The 20778-nt window shown below is 42.7% G+C and overlaps 1 protein-coding gene across 5 annotated transcripts in view; it reads right to left on the reverse strand.

The window, feature by feature from the left end:
• The window catches only part of SCUBE1 (signal peptide, CUB domain and EGF like domain containing 1), a 213439-nt gene extending 193605 nt beyond the window's left edge, over positions 1–19834 (reverse strand). For 3 of the 5 annotated variants that reach the window (XM_075759962.1, XM_075759953.1, XM_075759979.1), the window contains exons 1-2: positions 19662–19823; positions 16769–16891 (exon numbers count right to left, since the gene is read on the reverse strand). In XM_075759962.1, coding sequence (XP_075616077.1) covers positions 16769–16891; positions 19662–19749 — 211 coding nt within the window. In that variant the 5' untranslated portion in view covers positions 19750–19823. Of the gene's footprint in view, positions 1–16768; positions 16892–19661 lie in introns of all 5 variants that reach the window. The other 2 variants (XM_075759970.1, XM_075759944.1) reach the window with 1 other exon arrangement.
• Positions 19835–20778: the final 944 nt, after the last annotated feature.

Here is a 20778-nt window from a genome sequence, read left to right on the forward strand (position 1 = left end):
ATGCTTCTCCTTCCTCCTGCCCATCTCTCCAGACAATCCCTATTTTAAGGCACTATCTGGTGTACATTCATAATATTTCTAAGACATATAAACAGAAGTTCAGGGGAGAACACATTGCAACATCCTTCATTATTCACTGAAAACAGGGCACCAAGGCCTGACTGGTTAAGTTACCCACGATTAATACAGGACTTCACCCTCAGTAAAAGGCTCAAAATAGGGTTATGGGAGTTTCTCCATGGCACCTAGTTTAACAATGTAACCATCTAAAGTTAGGTTAAACATCCAGATCAAGCTTTTCAAAGTACCTAGTTGTTTTTCACAACTGCCTTGAGGCTCTCCTTAACAAAGTCTCATTTTCAGAAAAGTAGGAAGGCCTGTCATTCTGAAGATGTTGTTAGCTGCCAAGCCAAAAATTAATATTATAGGCTTTGGTCATGTAGAGAAAGATGATGTGACACTCATGGTGAACAACAGTAGACGAGAGGCTAAAAAGAGACAGGTGTATATGACTACCTGTTCCTATACAATTCTTTTCCAGTATACTGAGCATGGCTAACACCTACCTACCAGCTATGAGTTTTGCAGAACACCTGCAGAAGCAAAACATACTAATTTTCTACTTCTATTCTGAAGATGCCATTAAACACAGAGATTGGAATGAGACTTCTGGCTCAAGAAGTCTCTAAATCTCTAGCTGCATTCTTCCACATGCCATTTTTCATCATCTGCCCTAAGCATCCACTATTGGCCACTGTCAGAGACCGCACATCGAGCTATACAGATCTTTAGTCAAACTCTGTCTGGCCAGTTTGCGCACTTTTGATATTAAAAGATAAATACAGATAGGTATGTGGCATGGGTAGAGACAGAGTTCTTTGAACCCACTGTAAAGAGCCCTGACTTTACCTGTTTGTAATGAGTATAATTTAACAATCTTTGGATACTCCATCAGCACCGTACAACAAACTGGACAGTAAGGAGATGTTCTAAAAAATGCTTAAGAGGTATTCCAAAGATCTGATAACTGAGCAAATGAGACTGACATTCAGGGTCTGTCCATCTCCATAACTGGCACAAGTGACTTTTCTTAGAAGTTACTTCTAAGTGCACACAAAGGTCTAGCAGGCTTAGTGTAAAGGACTCTTAACCATAAGTTTCCTTTCTGCAAGCATACAACTCAGTTACTGGAATTAAAAGCAATGCAATTTAAACAAAGGTATGATCACATAGCCTAGCAGTGTTTCCTAAAAAACCACAATTAACCAGCTTTTTCCTAAAATAAAGTTGGGTGGTGGGTGGGTGGGGTGTGATTTGGGTTTTGGATTTTTTTTTTTTTTTTTTTAAAGTATATGCCTTTGCTGGAGACCTTGGGGTCTATTTTAAATGAAAGAATAAAAAAAAGTAAGATAGACCAGGAAGATGAATTTCAGAATGATCAAATGATAATACTCCAGCTTAAAAATCCCCTGTCCTGGTTAAATTCAAAGGACAATTAAGTACAGGATATTTTCCATTAATTTCAATGGACTTTGAATCTCATAGCTGCAGGCTCTTTGGCCCAGATACACTTCATCCAACTTTACATGCCTACATTGTAGACGTCCACACCTGTGCGAGAAAGAAGTTGTTATTTTCAGGACATGATTTATCTGACCTATTTTTGTCTCCATCAATACAAAGTGAACTGCATTAAGGAAATTCCTCTTTCTCTCCATCAACTACAAAGGGAAAGCAAGGCAAACCGCTTAAGTGTACTGATCTGTACTACTGAGATCCATATTTGGACAGATGAAATCCACCCTTTGTCCTCTCCAGATACCCCAGAAATGAACAGAAACTCCACCAGTATCCCAAATGCTCAAAAGATAGAGCCAGGGCCTCCCTCCCAATAGAACAGACTTTATTTTTACTGGAAGTTAGGTCTCAGGAAGGATTGCAATGTGAAGCCTGTAATCAACTGTCTGAGCACAATTTAAATATTAAACCAAATGAATTATAGGATGTATTATTATCGGTTGTAATTATATGCCTAGTACACCAATTAATTGAAGCGACTGACAAGCCTTCACTTGAGGAGAGAGAAATGCAGGAAGCTAATATTTGTATTAATTCGCATGTTAATTGTGTAACTTGTGACCCCAGAAAACTTTTAAAACAAAGGGCAGCTACATGTTTTCAAATTACCACAGGAAAAGTAAAGTAATCCCATCCCCCAGCAGTCAAACAATTTTACAGCCAGCAGAAGGCACAAAACCACATGGAGGAGATATTTTTAATTAAGTGCAATAGAAGGAGAATAATGGTTCCCCGTATTTGGTCTAAACAATTATTATCAAAAGGGCCTTAGCATTTTAAAATAAGCCATTTAAGAAAGGCTTACTGTTTTAAACATAAGCTGTTTCCGATTATAAAGTAGAGCTTTTTAATTAAGATTAGTAAGGCCTAATTCAAGCTATAATTTGGTTCCTTCAGTTAGCAAATGTCTATTAAACCTGAGCAATTAAGGTTAAATGGGTTGAAGCATTTAAAGCACTCCCGCCTGCTTCAAATACTATAATAGAGACCACGTCAGTGACTAATTCAGACCAGAAGACGTCTATTTTCCTTAAGTTCTATACTTCCTTGTTGATCATAAAGTTTATTAAAGAAGAATCCATTGGTAAACTAGATTTTCAGTGGAACATAACAGTTATATGTTTGTATGTTACAGCTTACCATGCGTAACTTAAAAAACAAAATAGAACATACGAATTCTGTAATTTTATAAATATAGTATAAAGTTTGCTCCTATTATGCCTTTTCTCCCTTAATTTTATATAGTTAAGTAATAAAAATATGTAGTAAACTTCCCAGTACAATATGTCCCCCTTTTGATAGTTGTGGTCATACTTGGCATAATGGTCTTAAGTCTCTATGTTGTGTGCGTACTTCTGACAGGTAAAGATAGAAGTATACTAAGATTTGTACTACTTACATAAACCACATCCCCACCTCACCTTCCACTTCCCATTTCCACAGCTTCTTCAAAGACTGAAATTCTTCATGCTTGGTCTCATCTTTGCAACGAAGTTATTTTAGCAAGTCAAAGCAAAATCAGCTGAGCAAGCTGGAGATCTGTATTTCTGACACACACCCCTGCCAGGCGTGCTGGAGCCCTCACCCAGCAGGACCCTCTGTAACACTCACACCCAAACGGCAAACCTCTCGCACATTTTTCTGGACTCTTCAGGACACCCCACGAGCACGCAAATCTTGCCCATATAAATCAGATTATGTGATCAAGACACCAGGCTGTCCTTTCCATTAAGCACGAGACCTACAGAACACGCTGTGTGCGAACAGGATCATTCAGGTGGCTTCACAATTACAAACACCAGGACTTTCCTCAATGAATGGCAACATTAACAGAAATACGCTAGTCCTTCCAGAGAGCATCCCTCTCAGGCCTCCATCCCTTGAACTCAGCCTCTTGCTAACCCAAGCAATTAGATCACGTAATCCTACTCAGCATAAGGATTGATGTTGTCTTGCCATTGCGGAGTACGCTATAGCAACTGCGTGCTACCTTCCACGCAGATCACCAAACACTTGTCTGAAAAACACTTAGAAATTACCACCAGTGCCTAATCATAACATCAATAACCATGGTAATGACTAAAAGCCTTTCAGGATAAGCAGTACAGGAACATACTCTGGTAACTCTGTTCTACTCAGATACGGGCTAACACACAACTTTACAAGTTGGAATTCCTCAGGATACTTAAATATATTATAATGATATACTTTAATAAAGGTTTTCTGAAGGAATACGGGCACACACAGGTATTGATATATGCATATGAACTCACTTTGTGCAACAAAGTCCAGTGAAAGCTCTTGGAAATGTGCATTGGAAACTTTTGCATTAGCTTAAATTACGTCAATGAGCTATTTCTAGAAAATGGATGTAATTGCTGCTGCTATCCTGAATAGATTTGTGTGTATTCCGTATTCAGAATAAATGCTAAAGCTGTTAGGTTTTGCTTCATAAGATCACATGTAATGCAGTTCAACTGATTTTTTTTTTTTTTAAATAATGCAGCTCTCACACTTCCCTCAAAAAAAAATTTTTTAAAAGACTTCAAAAACAGAAACAGTGAAATGATGTAAAGTGCCAGAAGCATAAAGAGGAGAAATAATTTTTATATAGGTTTAGAAGTGACTGTTAACATAAAACTTCAGTGACAATACCTTGGATTTTATCGATATCACAAAAAAGTTTTTTCCTAGTCAACTGGAATGGTTAATCATACTATAAACAACAATTTGAGGGGGTCGTTTTCATTGTTAAAGCTTTTGAGAGAACTGTAATAGAAAAGTTCTTCCATTCTGAATCCATAATCTCCTCTGTATAAAGAATAAGCCACTTCCATTTTCACACAGTGAAACAGTCTGTACCTAATGAGACAGACGATACCCAACCAAGCCATTTTAGTCTTCAGGTTTTTATTTCAGCAAAACAGGCTGAGGTTGTCTGTTCCCACCTTAAACTCATTCCCTGGCTCACTCTTACAAGTCAAAACAGTCACAGGTCAGAGTAATTCTGGCAGCCCTTCTTCCCTTGTTTATTCCTTGCACTCTGAACATGTCTACACGCTCCAGCCTGAACAGAGGTAAATTCGCTTTCCTAGGAATTCAAGCCAAGCAAAAGCCGCAGGGCTCCGCTTGCGTCTGCCCTCTAGTAGCCAAATAGTTCACAGCTAGCCTCCCTAATGAAGCAGTCCCATGGCTTTGGGTCAGTCTGCAACACAGGCCAAGCAAGACTGCCTCTCCCCAGTATGCCCATACAGACAGAGCCACTTATGGGAGCCCTTGGGAAAATCCTATTGAAGTCAGAAGTGGGAGCAATCAGTTCGGAGCACCTGCCTTTCCAGTGTGTGGTATACTGAGCCCAGTATTAAGGATCAGATGAACTGTACCATTATGCAAGCAATAATCGGGCTGGTTTAAGAGAAAAGTGGTGTGTAGGGGGAAGGATGTAGAAAGAGGAACTTTGATCATATTCATCTTTAGACAGGTTGGAATGCATCAAAAAAACAGAAATTTCTAAAGAAAGTCAGACTTTGGTGCTTTGTAGTTACATAAAAATATAGGTATGTCTCCAAATCACAATTTTTATGGAATCCTTTTCAAGAAAGTTTAGCAAACAGAAAAGTGCAAAAAAGATAAAGGCCCAAATCTACTCAGTAAAGATACTACCACCTCTAGAGGTATAAAGTCAGATATCAAATTCCTCCTACATGTGTGCGGCCAAAAAATTTAGATATGCATTACCTACGCTCCCCATTCAGCAAAGTAGATACACCAAGCACTTTTTCACTGTAACAGGGAGACAACTTGCCTGAAAGTTTTGAATCTAGCCTCCACTTCCAGATAATGAAATTAGAACAAAGGCACTTCAGTGCAATTTCCCTCTGACAATAGCAAGAACTAGGATGCACAGCGGTTATGTCCTGTAGTATTTTCAGCAACGGTATGTCCAACAAATAACTACTCCTACAGAGATTCCCATTCTCTGGTCTCCAATGCACAGTCTGCAGTAACACCCCATCCCCCAAACATTAATAATCACCAAATCAGTATTATGTATCACTTTTTTCTTTTTTTTTTTTTCCCCCCTCCAGTTAAATTTTTGATGTTCTGTGAGCACGAAGCCCTGTTAAACATAAGGACTGACAGTGATTCACGCAGGCTAAGGCATGGGAACAATGGTACGCAGAGTTTAGCAATCTCAAGCTGAACGAGTAAATGAAAATTCGCTTTTATATTCTCTGAGATAAGAGTTCATCTGCTTAACAAATTGATTAGGAATAGGAACTATCTGAAGGTACTTTTTTCTATTCAATATTTCTGAATCTGTGGCTGTACTGTAAAACATAATCAATAGTTGTGAAAGCATGGCCTTAAATTTGATATGTATGGGGCCTACAGCACCAAACAAACTGCTCACGTGCTAAACACTATGTTCATGTCTAAAGCACCTGCAAGATGAAGGTCTGATATCAGCTTATTAAGTGATCAAGATCTCTTTTTTTTTTTTTTAAGATATATTCCTTGGTCACTGAAGGAAAAAAACCTGTGATCTTCTACAGCTCCAGAGAAGGAGCACTGTAAAGTAAAAGACGACAGTATCTTCAATCTAATAAAGCACTTAAACAGAATTACTTTAAAGGGTAACAGCTTCTTAAGATTAAGCACATGCTCAAGTACTCTCATGAATCAAGGTGTTCGAATAAAACAACTCTTCAAACTGTAATGCAAGTGTATTCCTTTTGCTGAGTATCTTAAATGTGTAGAAAAGTCTTGAAAATTCAAATGGGTCTGTCAGACCCTATCTTCAGTTTCTTATAACTCTGCCAAACATTTATGTATGTGCTAGAATTTTTCATGCAAGGTATCTTCTTCAAAGCAGGTCTTTTTTCAGCTGAAATTTAAAACAAATACATACATAGTAAAACAAACAAAGAAAAAAATCCAGAAAGCTGGCTTTTTTCTAAAGTGATTATATAGAAAATTCACTACTTTACTATGTTTAAAAAAATCTCTCTCAATTACTTGAACAGATTTAGTGCTCTCAGATTTTGTCTCTTGCAAGGAGGTGGGAAGTTACCTTTCAGTAGATTTCTTGGGACATAAAAAGCTGGCCAAATTAGAGCTAAAAATTCACAAAAAAAGAAATAGCTATTTTAAAAAAAAAAATCATTAAAAAAGAGATCACAATCAAATAAATTCATAAGTTCAGCAGGCATCTGCTGAATTTAGGTGGCTAAAGGTTCCAAATTGTCCTTCTTCGTTGGTGTTTTTTCAGCCTTAGGTTGTAGTTTCACAACACAATGGCTCCAGAAACTAGGCCAGATTAGGAAATCTATTCACCTTGCCCCCCACCACCTTCTCCCCGCCATTCGTTGCAGCCTCTATAGCCCAGTTCATTGCCTTTTCAGTGTAGAACAGCTTACAGAGCCATGCTGTAATCATTTGGGTTTTCTTCCACTTTTGGGGGGATTATTGTTGTGATATTCTTCACAGTATAGCTCCACATCAATTGCCCCTGTGCAAAAAAACCCAAACATGCTCAAGCAAACAGGAACTTCCCAAATCAGTGCATTGAGGAAGTAGAGTATTGCTCCTTTTTCCAACCAGACTGTACGCACATGTTTCCTACAACTTCCTGGCATACATCCTCCATCCCGGGGCTACCTAAGGCTTGGTCAAACTTGCCCCGTAGTTAAGGCTCCCAGCTATCCTGGTCTGGAATGGGGTTGCACTAATACCATGGGTACAGAGACTGTACCCTTTATCCTCTTCCACAATACAGAGACTGTATCCACCATCCATGATTCCCACTACCTCCACAGTGGATGTGGATGCTACCTGGCTCAAATGCACAGGAGACAAAAGCCACATTAGCGGAGTTTATTTGGGCGGTTAGGGAAGTAGCAGAAGGTCACATTCCCCAACTCCTCTGCCATCATCCAACCAGAGGCTCCCTGACCACATCATGCATCAGCCTATGTTCAGCCTCAGAACAAACAACACGTATTTAGGTAGTGCAATGGACGCACGTGAAGAAAATCCCCATAATCAAATGGAAGCTGACAAATGATGGCAAACAGCCATGCAAAGATGTCTTTCCAGCCGGCCACCTGAGGAAAGACCCATGGGTCTGCACAGGGGTGGAAACAGCAGGGAACGTGCTGAGGGACAGGTGAACTCTGAGCTGGTGGTGGGGGCCAGGAAAGAAGTGGAGAAAAAGGAAGAAAAAGGGAAAACTCTGAGAGCTGGAGGGAGCTGTTTTGACTTGAAGACAGAACTCAAGGGAAAGGACCAGTAAGGGGTCCTCAGAGCTTGCAACTACCAGCTCTCCAGTCCCAGAGGTCTTGCTATGGGACACTGGCTCTCAGAATAATACTGCTGTAACTGCAATAAGCCACTAAGAGAGAGGACAAGGGAAGGAAAAACTGAATAAAATAAAAAAGAAGCAGGTGAAAATACACTAGGAGAGGACAAAAGAAGGAGAAGTAGGATTTGCAGCAGGGAAATGACACGGTTAAGAGACAGCTGAGTAACAGAACATACAAGACAACATAGCGAAGACTGCAAGGAAAGGGGACTGCACCGGAAGTAAAGGTGACAGGTGGGAAAACAAGGAAAACCGGGCAGTGTCTGGCAGATGTGTAAAAACTGAAGACAAAAGAAGGACAGACTCTTACATATTGAGCTTAATACATTCTATTTATGCTCCTTCATTTTATTATATTTTTCCTGGCAGATAATTTACACTGTATATTTGGGGGAAAGAAGTTCCTTCTAAATACCAAGTTTATATCACCATGGGAGGCCACCCTGAGCTCTGCAGTTTAACAACTGTTCAGACTGATGAAATTTTATATATATTTATAAGTTCCCAGAGTACCCATAGACCATCCAGCAGACAGGGAGCTTATCAACTATTTAGAGAAGTGTCCTTGGAAAAAAAACATATTTTTTCCAAATTGAGAATTACATGTAATGCTGCTGAAGAATGAGGCCATATTTCTAGCGGTACGGTATTTGTTTATGCAAAATACAGTGATATTTGTATCCAAGAAGCATTTCTGGAGGGGAAAAAAAAAAAAAAAAGTTGGAGCAAATGTTCTTTTTCTAAGTAAAAATGGAAGATTTCCAAACTGGACCACCGGGGGAGCTGTTCACTGAAGCAGCATTATGGGCTGCCAGAAAGTAGCTCTGAGAGGTAGGACAGGGTAGAGAGGAAAAGCGAAAGGAGAAAACAATAGGCTGAGTGACACATGGGAACTGATGGCTCTGTGGACAGTTAAACGGCTCATGTCATCCCATCTAAGGGATATGCTGGTTTTATTGGATAAACTGCTGAACAAAGTCAGGAAAATAGAGAGATCTGAAATAAATAAATAATAAATAAAATCAAGGCTTGACCATGGCCAAAACAAAAGCCCTATTCAAGGAACAGAAGGAGTATGAAGGAGAAAAGAAAAAGTTATCATAAGCTGTTAATTCACTTAGGCTGTAATAAAACATTTATTACAGAATGTTCTCAGGAGTATTTTCTTGCTTGCTATCTCTTCTCCATCCCCTAAGAAACTCCATTCCCTGAAGTAATCCAGAAAACTCAGCAAGCTGAGAATCAAGTATTAAATGGTACCAGACAATTAAAAAAACAAAACAAAAACCAAAAAACCCACCAAACCAAAACCAACAGAGATATAGAAGATCTCAGAATTGGATTCTCAGAAGCACTTATCAGCCTAAAGCAAAAAAAGATGCATCAAGTTACCCAATCAAATGAGTAGAATTTACAGAGAGGAAAAAAAAAAAAAAAAAAAGAACGCAGTTACTAGCTCAAATCAAAGAAGTTAGTTTATATTCTCACCACTCCCCCATCCTTTTTTTTGACAACATGTACTGTTTCATTCTGGAAGCTGCTTTCAGTGAAATCAGCACAATGGCTCATCTAGAGTAAAGCTATAATCCATGTCAATAAAACTGGGAAGGAAGACCTGACTCTGAAATAAAAATCATCACAAAACTGAGAGGTGACAGAGCATCTTTTCCTCTGTGCTCAGATGGGCTGCTGCAAGCCAACAGGACAAAACCAGCATCACAGCCTTGTAGCCACAGACTTCATCCAGAACACAGCCATTACGGGAGGGTGACATGAAGTTCAACACATGACATTAATGTCATCTGTTAAGGTATCATTACTGTAAAAATAGAAAGCACAGCAACTTCAGTACCTAATATTCACTGCGGACCTCAGGATTACTGGACAACCAGTTCCAAAGTAACTAGATCAACATCAAAGCCTCAAGCACTAAACTGAGATCAAGTCAGGAAATGGTTATACAGAAAATAACAAAATTAGAATAAGGATATGAACAGAGGATGAAACAATTTTAAGGAAAGATGTTCACATTCCATCTTCCTGTAGCTTTTCAGAACAGGCAGACAAAGGGTGTAGATATTTGTGGTGTTTTCAGGGGAGGGACAACTCAACACACCAACACAGAGCTATCCAGAAAATCCTTTGTTCCCCTGACAGATACGTAGTGGGATATTATTAGTAGGTATTATTAGTGGATTTGACCAAACCAACTTCCCAGAGCACTTTTTTGCAAGCAGTAACAGCAAGACTATGGACGTAGCAATGATATGCAGCCTGAAATGAGTCGATATTTGCAAGATCCCAGAGGACGACCCTTCCCTGAGAGAATGAATTCACCTTCTATTGCAATTAGAAAAATCGTCAATCAGAAAGAAGTCACTTATGCTGCTCTGTTCAGTGGCATCACTGTTACTCAGCAGCGAGACAGACAGACAGCACAGGCCTGAGCCCACTAGAGTTGTGCAAGCATCAAAGTGCCTAAGTGTCAGAAATCAAAGGACACCTAACAGCATTCGTTTACTTTCACACGACATCATTGATAAAGATGGTCCACTAAAGAAAGAATTACTGAGAGTGGACTGACTGGACACCATGGAGCTCTTAAAAGAAATGGGATCGTTGTTCCATTTAAAAGACATCCAGAAGCCCCGTACTTACTTATCCCTACAGATAAGAGGAGGCTTCAGTGTGAGATACTGGACCAGGAGCTGGGAAATGAGAACTCTGAAACGTCCTGTGCTGTTTCCAGGTTGATTGATTCAGAGCAGTCCTCTCACAATATTTGGATGCATTTTTGAAGAGCATGAGAAGAACATAGCAAATATTTGAAAGACTACAGTAAAGTTAAAATCCAATGAGGGAGACCAGCTTCTTAAGAAAAAGAAAGATAATACAGGTGAACAAGATGAAAATTATAAGAAGAATATTAAGTCAAACCTAGCGAAACAATCATTATTATTCAAATGGGAGTGATGAGGAGATAAATTTTCTGTATGTTTTTCCAATTGCTAAGATTTGTTTAAAATCCTTTAAAAACAGATCTCACAAACAGGTATAAGAAAAAAAACTTGGCCTCACACCCACAAAAGTACTGAAGATGGTAATGAGTGGTTTATCTATACCATTTCTGATTCATTGTAAATGCAACGAGCTATCATTTTATACTTTAGTGTATTGCTGCAAACACTGTGAGCAGTTTAAATTTTGGCTTAGGGACACTATTGCACCTGCAGCATGAAGACGGAATTGCATGTGCTATCACAAGAGTCTCGAACATATGCCAAAGTAAAAAATTCACTATCTTGTTGTTTCCACAAAATTAGAATTCCTAGTTCAGAAGAGGGCTTTTAGTTAACAGTTTAGAGATGATGCGTACAATACTCTGTACTTTTCTGCCTGCAGAAACAGATCGTGCCAGAAACAAAGCCAAACTCACAGAACATCAATGAAAATAACAAAAGCTAGGTATATCGATGCAACTATTTTTCCAGATACCGTATTATTTCCATTCACTGTACACAGACAAACGTTAGGAACTATGGCAGAAGTTGTGATGAGCATGCAAGGAGATGCCTTGCTAGGTTGTTTGGCTGTACATTTTCCAGAAGATTCCTTCAGCTAAGCCTTTAGATGAGCACTGAGGATCAGAATGGACAATTAGCCTGTGTTTCCAAACGGACACATGCAGAATATAACCTGCTGTGGGGCTGAATATATCCATGATTGAGGCAGGAACAGTTTATCTTATTTTGAGATTGCATTGTGCTTAAACCCAGGAGGTGCTATCACTGGGGTAATCCAAGAATAACAGCCCCCTTTGCAGATCACCATGATGACCTGCCTGTTTACCTGGAATGATTACTTACATTAGGTAAAGGACTGCAAGTACATCAACATATGACAAACACCACTAGAACTGCACAGGCCTACTCCACTAGCAGTCAGGCAGTGACAGCTGCTGCTGATAGCACAAATTTCCAACACGAGCAGAAACCTGAAAATTACCCTCTCAAGGCAGACTCTGCCAAGATACTTTGTCATGGCACACGTAAGTTGCCCTCAGCGAGAAGTCCATCAACAACGTATAAAGCTTCACAGCAGGAATTACCCAAAAAAAAAAAAAAAAGTACATCTGAAATTTGTGAACATTTCTCTTCTGTACAGAGAGTTCAAGAAACATGACAACAACTGTATGAGACCAACTATTAAAAGACCTGAAGAACAGTTATGCAAATACTAAGAAAGACAGTAGAAAAACTGCACCAAGAGGAAAATCTTATTCAATATTGGAAAGCTCAGAGCAGAGTTTTGCAACCCGGAAACAACAGATCCCAGTGAAGATCTCTTAAGGAAAAATCACATCCACTCAATCACATCCACTACATACTGTAGAGAAAGAGTCCTACATGTAAGGTATCATCCAAAAGAAAAAGAAGCTACAGCAACTCAATGAGATCACAGTCACACTGGGGATAAACAGTTGGCTGAGAGAAAAAAAAAATATGTTTAAAATAGAGAATAAAGTTAACGCACTAATTGGATATAAAACGGGCACAGATAAACACGAACCAGAAATTTATACAGAGTATTTTAACCATTAATGGTACGAGGGTTTGCAATAGCCTGAGAAGTAACATGAGAAAAAAAAAAGTCAACTCAGTTTAAGAACTAAACTCCTTTATAAACTATGCAATGAGAGAGTACCCTACAACAGCAAACACACAACATCGGCATCGGGGACAAAGAGGCCCTGTCAAGGCCTAGGGAACCTCAGGACTTGGAATCCTTTTGAACCCTCTGGAATTTCCATTGCTTTGACACAATTTTCCAGCTAACAATTTTATTGAGATAACAACCTGTAGGAGACCAAAAGTCAGTGTACCGAAGGTAAGGACAAAGACTTAGGGAGCATGAAAGAGTGTGCTTGCAGCTGAATGCAGGCCACTGCACTTGAGATATTGACTAAAATCACAACAGGGAAGATTTCCTAGGTAATGGTAGGTCTGTCAGGGCAACTGAATCAGTTATCGATGAATACATTTTGTATATTGAATAGAAATGGACAATTGAAAGCAAATATTTTTTTAAAGATTACCTGGGTTGGCCACATTATTCTGTCCTATGAAAACACCAGCTAGAGAATCTGTGGTCAAAGGATATTGGTATATTATGTAATGCAGGGAAATATCATCACAGCAATGCTGACCATATGGCTTGACAAAGCATAGCGGATAGCTGGTTGAAAAAAAAAAAGGTAAACTGAAATCTACAGATGGAAGCAGAAGACAGGACACAGGAAGAACAAGCACCTCTTCTGTCCAGAGAAATAACTGTGCTCTGCGGAAAGAAATAGGTCAGCTGGTTCAAGCAAGAAGGCTACTCAGAAAAAAAAAAAAAAGAAAAAAGGTACGGTAGATCTGCGAACTGAGAAGTCATCCCTGATTCTCAGAAACTGGAAAAATCCAGTCCAAAAGACATTTTGGGAGAAAAGCAAAGTTCAGAAATAAATTCCCTGCTAAAGAATTTAACAGACTGTCAAGAAAATGTTTCATTTAACTATAATTGCTGCTAGAGCTTTCCACACGTCCTTAAAGGAATGTTTCTGCCTTAAGTATTTCTCCCTGCCCTTTAGGTCAGAGCAGCAAAATATGCACAAAATCCTGCGCAAGTGGCTGGGCTCCACATTTTCTGCATTAGCCTAAAGATCCCGTTTTTAAACTACTCATTTTCTTTGCATAAAAACTATAAATAAATACAAGAGTATTTAAAATACATATTCACATACTGCACATATTTGTACAAACATGTGCTCCACTGCTTTTATAAAATTTAAGAATCATCCAAATCATGTTAGTTCCCATAATGTATCCCTTTCTCTAAAAATGGATTTTAAGTGAATGAAAGCAATATTTAAGACTGATGTTTAAAGCAAATTAACATGTACACCTTTCTAAATTAGTTGTAATGCCTCAGTATAATCTAAACTGGCAGCTCGCTCAAATTTATTAGAATAAATTGAATCAGTATCATTTCTTTAAGCTCATTGCAATTCTGCTTGTTTAGTAAAATCTGGCTGTATGTAAGAGTCTGCACTATAAGGGAGCTTGTTATACTATAATGAATGTTCTTTAGACATGAAACAATACAGGTAGATTGATACTAACTTAGTGAAAGAGACACATTATCTGTACAAAAGACATCCTTTTCTCATAGGTAACTAGTTTTGGTGATCAAAAAGCTTGTTTAGAAAAGCTCAGTTATAAAGACCCAGAATCATTTAATGACCCAGCTTTGGTTTTGGCACAACATCACCTGTTCGGTGTATTTCATCTTTGTTATTACAAGCACAGTCACTTTTATCTCAAAAGATAATTTTTAAGGCCTGATTACTGGTGTTGTCTTCTGACAGAATATTAAATACTAATCAATACTTCTAGTCTGTTTATATCTGTAGGTTTTAAATACTTGACCTTAAGATGCAAAATAAACCCACTCTATGTGAACAGCAGACCTGAGGCAGATCTTAGGTCTGCCACTGACTTGTATGACCCTTCCTTCACCTCTGTAGTTTTGAGTTCACCTACTTATAAAAAGGACATAATGGTATCTGCCTGCCACTGAAGGTACATAACTTCAGTAACAAAGTACTTTGGGATCAAATTAAGAGGTACTACATAAGTAATCTAAAATAAGCCCCCAAAACAAACCATCAAAAACATTTCAAGCTTTCTGCTTATCCCAAAGTTTGATATTAATTACAAACTTAAGTTATAGAGCCAATGCAAAATCTTTAGAACTGCTACTGTAACATTGTAAAAAATATATATATCACACATAGTAATACCTGGTTTAGACACCTTACGTTCATTTACCTAATGCTCAACAATTAACATTCATGCAGAATGTGTTGCAGTCTGCCCCTACTTATTTACTTATCAAGCTTGACAGACACTAAATTCCATCAGAAACAAGTTTGACATCAGCCACAGAAATTCCATGATTCTGTACATCATTCCATAGAGAAATCTGGGTTTTTTTACTACTTACTGAGCTCTCTTTTTTTAACTGAGCCAAGGTAAGTCATGCAAAGAGAAATATGTGTATTAAATAAGCATGAGTATCAGCCAGGTGTACCATTAAAGAGAGTTCAACAGCTAAAATATGAGTTAAAGCTTAAGGAAACTTTTGATGTGGAAAACCAATACAACAAGAAGTACCAATTCTGAGAATGCTGTATAACCTCCACAGCTGTGGCCTTAAGTACATTTTCTCTGCATAGAGCTCTTTCCCTGGAAGGGATGAATAAGAGGAAAAAGTGGTGCTGAATGATTATTCTGTTTGCAAGAAAGAAAATCTTGCTTCCAAATGAACAGCAGCTCAGAGATGCTAGAGCACCAAGAGGTGGACAGTAGGAATTTGTCTCTGTCAATTTAAGACCAAGACAGAAAAATATGACAACCACAAAAATGCTTTATGAGGGCACTTGAACAAACACTTTGGAAGTCCATGGAGAATAATAAGTGGTTTCAAGTTTTTGTAGACTTCAGCAAAGTCATTTCTAGGTCTTTAATCTTTTTAATGGACTGGCAATATACATTTTGAAAAAGTTTCAGTTTGCCATAGAAAGACAGAGACTTGGAGAATTTTTATAGCTGCTAAGCATCTACAAGTAGGAAAAAAAAAATCTTGTATCTTTTATTTGTAAGGCATTCTGCTGTGATTACAGTATTAGTTCTTTTCACCAGAGAACGACCTCTCTGCTGAGGTTCAACAGACGAGATGGAGTTCATAAAACCTGAAATATGAGTGTACACGGTGCCTAATAAAACATGCTAGGTCTTTTTCAATCGCAAGGATTGATATAAGGACATACAGAAGTAAAACAGCTTTTTAAAGTCTGTGTAAGTACAATAATCTGAAATACTTCCTTTTAAAATAGTGTTCCACAGACCAAAAACATAAGATCACGACACATGCGTAGCGTCAGAGTGTCCTTTTCGAGCTGATACAGAAAAACACCTACTGTAACTGGACCGGGGGCAATAAGGCTCTCGCTGGGTGAGAGGCGTGACAGCAAATCACACGTCAGCCAGACTGAAGGTGCAAGCTTCTCCGTGCCTCGGAGGGACCCGAAGAGAGCGACCAGGACAGCCCCCAACGCCGGGCCGGGGAGGCCGCAGGCAGGGCGGCGGGCGCGACCCCGCGGCTGCAGCGCAGGGAGGCGGCCTCGGCTCCCCGCAGCCCCGCTGGCTGACCCGGCGGCGGGAGAAGGCACGAGGCCTCCCCGGACGCCTGCAGTCGGGAGGGACGGCCACCCGCAGGCACCGCGTCCCCGGCTACTCACCGCGGCCAGCCCTCCGCGCCGCTTTGAGCCGGGTGCGAGCCGGGGCCCCCGCCCAGCCCAGCCCGGCCCGGCCCGGCCCGGCCCGGCCCAGCCCGGCCCAGCCACCGCCCCCAGCCGGGCGGGCCCACGTGCTCGGCGCGGCGCTTCGAGCCCCCGGCGGCAGCGGCCCCGCACTGCCTGGGACAAGCTGGTGCTAACCCGGGAGTCGCCTCGGTAGGGAACAGCCCCCCTCTTTTCTTTTTTTTTTTTTTTTAAATTTTATTTTCAAAACTAGCCTGGCAGACACGATGTTTGCGATGCCGGACAATTAGCAAAAGCAGCAGGGGGATGCTTGCCAATAAACACCCGAGACTTGAGGTTAAGCAGCTGTAAATCTGCATTAATCGTTTCAGGAATTCAGCTATTTACAAAAGCTTTTAAAGAGCAAACAAATAAGAGAAGGGAGGAGAGGCGAGATAGGAGAGGACCCGAGCTGTCCTTACCTTCACATTGTTTCCCTTCGCCTTTATAGCCTGGCTTGCAGATGCATTTGTAGGATTTTGGCGTGTTTTGGCAAATGGCATCAATGTGGCAGTCATCCGTAGCTTCTGCGCATTCGTCAACATCTGGAAGCACAGAACGAACCCCAAGGGGACAGATAAGAAAGGAGACCTAAGACAGGGAAAACCGGCAAGGATAGATACGCCCCTTGAAGAAGGTGTTTGCTGGCCTGCCTTCCGAGTGTCATCCTGGAAATGGGAACATCTAAGATCAAATCACTGAACAAACCAACGTGTTATTCTCCTTAAGGCATTTATAAGCACTGGTCCACCAAGCTAGAGGGGCTCGGTCCTACGTTTCTGCATTAGGAAATCATTAAGACATATTAGAAGTTAGCATCTGCTGTATAGGTCTGGTACTGGAGACCCACATCTTAGTAAAACCAGTGAGAGTTTAAATAACCTATAAGAGGAGGGGGAAAAAAGAGCCTATTTGCATGTTCTAGCAAAGAGATCCTCTTAATTTAGAAAGATAGACCCTAGTTTAAATAAACTATGCTGGCAGGGGAATGAGAAAAAGAAATATTTGAACAGCAAAACCGCATTAATCCTTTTTATTAAGAAGCAAAAAATAAATAAACGGAAGACCATATGAAACTCGGTAAGTTAGCGCAGAGAAAAGCAACCTGCATTATCTACATGGACTAAAAGTCATTTGGAAGGAAAAGGTCCCAGCTGCCTTCCCGGCCCCTCTTCGGGCGGATGCCTTACTGCTGAGCCGGACTCTGAAAGGGGGGACCCAGACCGCTTTTCTTGTTTTCAGGGTAGGAAGCAAACATTTCAGCGACGGGCATTCGTTTTCTCCCCCGGATTTAAAGAGGATGGGGGAGGGAGGAGGATGAGAGAGAGTCGAGATTCGGTAGTCGTGGGAATGTTAATGAAGTGATCATGGGGGGGGGGGGAAGCTCCGACCTATTCAGGGATGGGGTGTGCTGTTAACATGGGAACATTTAAAGCCCTGCCTAACCTGCCCTGCCCCCCCCCCCCCCCCCGCGCTCCCCACAGACGGTCCCCACCACCCCATCACCCGCAGCGCCCTACGCGAAGGGCTGCGGCGGGGGGGGGCCGGGGCCGCTGCGGGGGAGGCGATGCCGCCGCCTTCGGAGACCGGCCGGGCCGGGCCGCCCGCCACTGTGAGCATAGCCGCGGTGTCAATAACGCACCTCACACGGATTTCCTCACCATTTCGGGCGAGAGCCACATCTGGGGCTCCCGAGAGGAGAAAGGCAGCAGGCAGGCAGGGGAGCGCTCTGCCCAGCAGGGGCGGGTTAGCAGCCGGGTAACAACTAGCAGGGCTGCAGAGAGCACAGCCTCCCCTTCATCTTTAGGGGAGAGGGGGGGCAAACAGCGAGGGACATGTGCAGCTGGTTTCATGCCAATTAGATTAACACATCCTCAAAAAACGTGCACTAAAGTGAAAACAGTTTTATTGTTAGCTCGAAATCCTAACGCGAATTGGTTCAAAAGTGCTCACTCAACCATCTTCAGTGATAAAACACGGATCCTTCAAAGTCACCGAGGACAGGAGGGGGCTATTTAGAGAGGGGGGGATAATCAGATATTGTGGCATGACGCACGCAGCAGAGAACTTCTCCGAGAGGTGCAGCCCAGAACGGCCCCGCGGGGCACCTCAGGGCTCCCAGCAAGAGAATTGCCTGCACTCGGTATTGTTACTATTTTATTTTTTTTTTTTTAAGAGGGGAACAGTTTCCCCTTCCCAAACGCAGAGCGTTGTATTTTCTGGAGAAACGCAGGGCTCCTGTAATCTGTTTCCTTCTTTCTTGTCCATTCGTTTATTTTAACCGCTGAGCCGGTTCAGATCTAGCTATGATTTACGTGAATTAGCTTAGGGGGTCCGAGGGTGTTGCCCAGATCAGACACAGATCCAGTCAAGCACAAAAAGAAAAGAAGTTTTTCTAAAAAAATACTTTGGTTCATACTTTTGACTCATTAAACCGGCACCCATCTCCAATCAAGATCAGCAAGTGACAGCTGGACTCTTTATAATGCCGTCAGAAATTCAAACTGCATTGAGCCAAGGGGGACATTTCACAGCAACCAGAGGATGCCTGGGAGTCAGGCGTGAATGCCAATGAGTCAAATGAAAGGGCAAAACCAAATATGAGCCCCTGCTCTGCTCCACATCTCACATGGCATTTCTTGGACTTTAAGAACTTCTACGCTGACTTCGTTCATTTTGTTGCATTTAAAATCTTGCATCAGAGGAAAAGCGATTTTCCCCCTCCCGTTCCCACCCCCCCCCGCCCTTCACCTTAAAGGATTTCTTCTAGCACAACTTCAGCGACTGCATACACATCTTTAAGAAATTACTTTGGGCTTACAACATTCCTAGGCAGACGGGGGTTTTGGGGTGGTTTGGTTTGGGGTTGTTGGGGATTTTTTTAGACACCGGAGCAAAGACTTAGTATCATCAGTGCTATTAAAGAGATAGGAGCGCGGCTGTTAAGAAACAGCAGGTCTTTGGGTTAATGCGCGGACAGGGAAAACCTGTGACGATAGAACAGCCAACGCTTCCCCTGCGGAGTCTCTAGGGTTCAGCACAGATTCATCTCGTAGGCACTTAAGGAAAGTAACTTTTTCTTCCCAGTCTCTCCCTCCAGACGTCCCTTGGCTCCGGCAGTGTCAAACACGTAAGAAAACGCCTCCCCACCACAACTTCCAACACCCCCGGCACTACTAGCAGCAAGAAGTGACCTCCCCCTCAGCACCTTACACCAGGGAGAGGAGAGCGGACAAACACCGTCCCCCCCCGGGGCCGCGGCTCCGCGCCGCCCGAGCCTGGGGAAGGCGGCACGGCGGCGGAGCCCCCTCTTACCTGCGCCCCCGCTGCCTCCCGCCAACCTGCCGGCCCAGGCGAGAGCGAAAAGCAAACAGCAGCGCCGCGAAAAGCAAACAGTGCCCATGATAATGATGCGATCCCCGGCCCCCGGTGCCTGTCTGCGATAAGGGACGCGCTCAGGGCCGGCCGCGCGGAGCCGCCGGCGCTGACGCCCTGACAGCGCCCCGCTGATTCGCCGGGACTCCCGCGGCGGGGGCGGTGCCGGCCGCCGGGGCGGGCCGGGGCGGGCTGGGCCGCCCCCGCCACCCCCGGGACTGCCCCCGCGCCCCACCGCCGCCGGGGGTGGGGGGGGTGGTCGGCGAGGCGGTGAACTCTTCCCCGCCTCGAGAGATGTCTGTTAGCCACGCGTGTGGTGCTTATCGGCGTGATGCCCGCGCCCCTGCTAGCTACCGCTCACATCTCCCAACAGGTAGGAAGCCCGCAGAGACCCGCTGGGGCCGTTACCGGGCTTCATCCTGGGGCTTCCCCAGCTGCTCGAGCCCTGAGCTTTGTTCCCCTCAGGGGCCGGGGCGGACCGTTAGTACTCCACCCCACCCCCGCGAGAGCGCCCCCTCCCGCGGCTGGGAGCGGCTCGAGGCGGGGTGGGTGGTGCACAGCCCCCTGCCCATCGCAGGGAGCCGTGAGGAAATGCCCCCCCCCGCCCCGAGCTGCGGGCTTTGAAGGCAGACAGTCCGGCGAACCCGGCCGCCCATCTCCTTGACAACCGCTGAGAGGGATTTTTCCCCCTTCCTGGGCTCAGGCTAAAAGAAAACTTTTTTTTTTTTTTTTTGTGTCCCCCCTGCCTTCCTCTCAGCCTCGCCTCACTCCTAGCGCTGCCGTTCCCACTTGTCTCGGGTCATTACCAGTCGCTGGATTTCTCTCTTGCCCCTCTCTAGCCGGCCACCCTGGCCAGCCTTCCCCTAGTCCCGCTGCACTTGAGGCAACCCGGCCCGGGTGATACGCTCCCCAAAATCACCAGGGAAGCTGTAACTGCCCCTGCTACAGACATGTGTTTATGAGTGTCATTGTCACCACCACCCTCACGGAGAAAATCCTTTGGTCTTAAACGCAAACATGAGAAGTTTGCCCCCTCAGAGGCAAATTTCATGACTCT

This window comes from Balearica regulorum, chromosome 1, assembly GCF_011004875.1.
Source record: "Balearica regulorum gibbericeps isolate bBalReg1 chromosome 1, bBalReg1.pri, whole genome shotgun sequence".
Lineage (NCBI taxonomy): Eukaryota > Metazoa > Chordata > Aves > Gruiformes > Gruidae > Balearica > Balearica regulorum.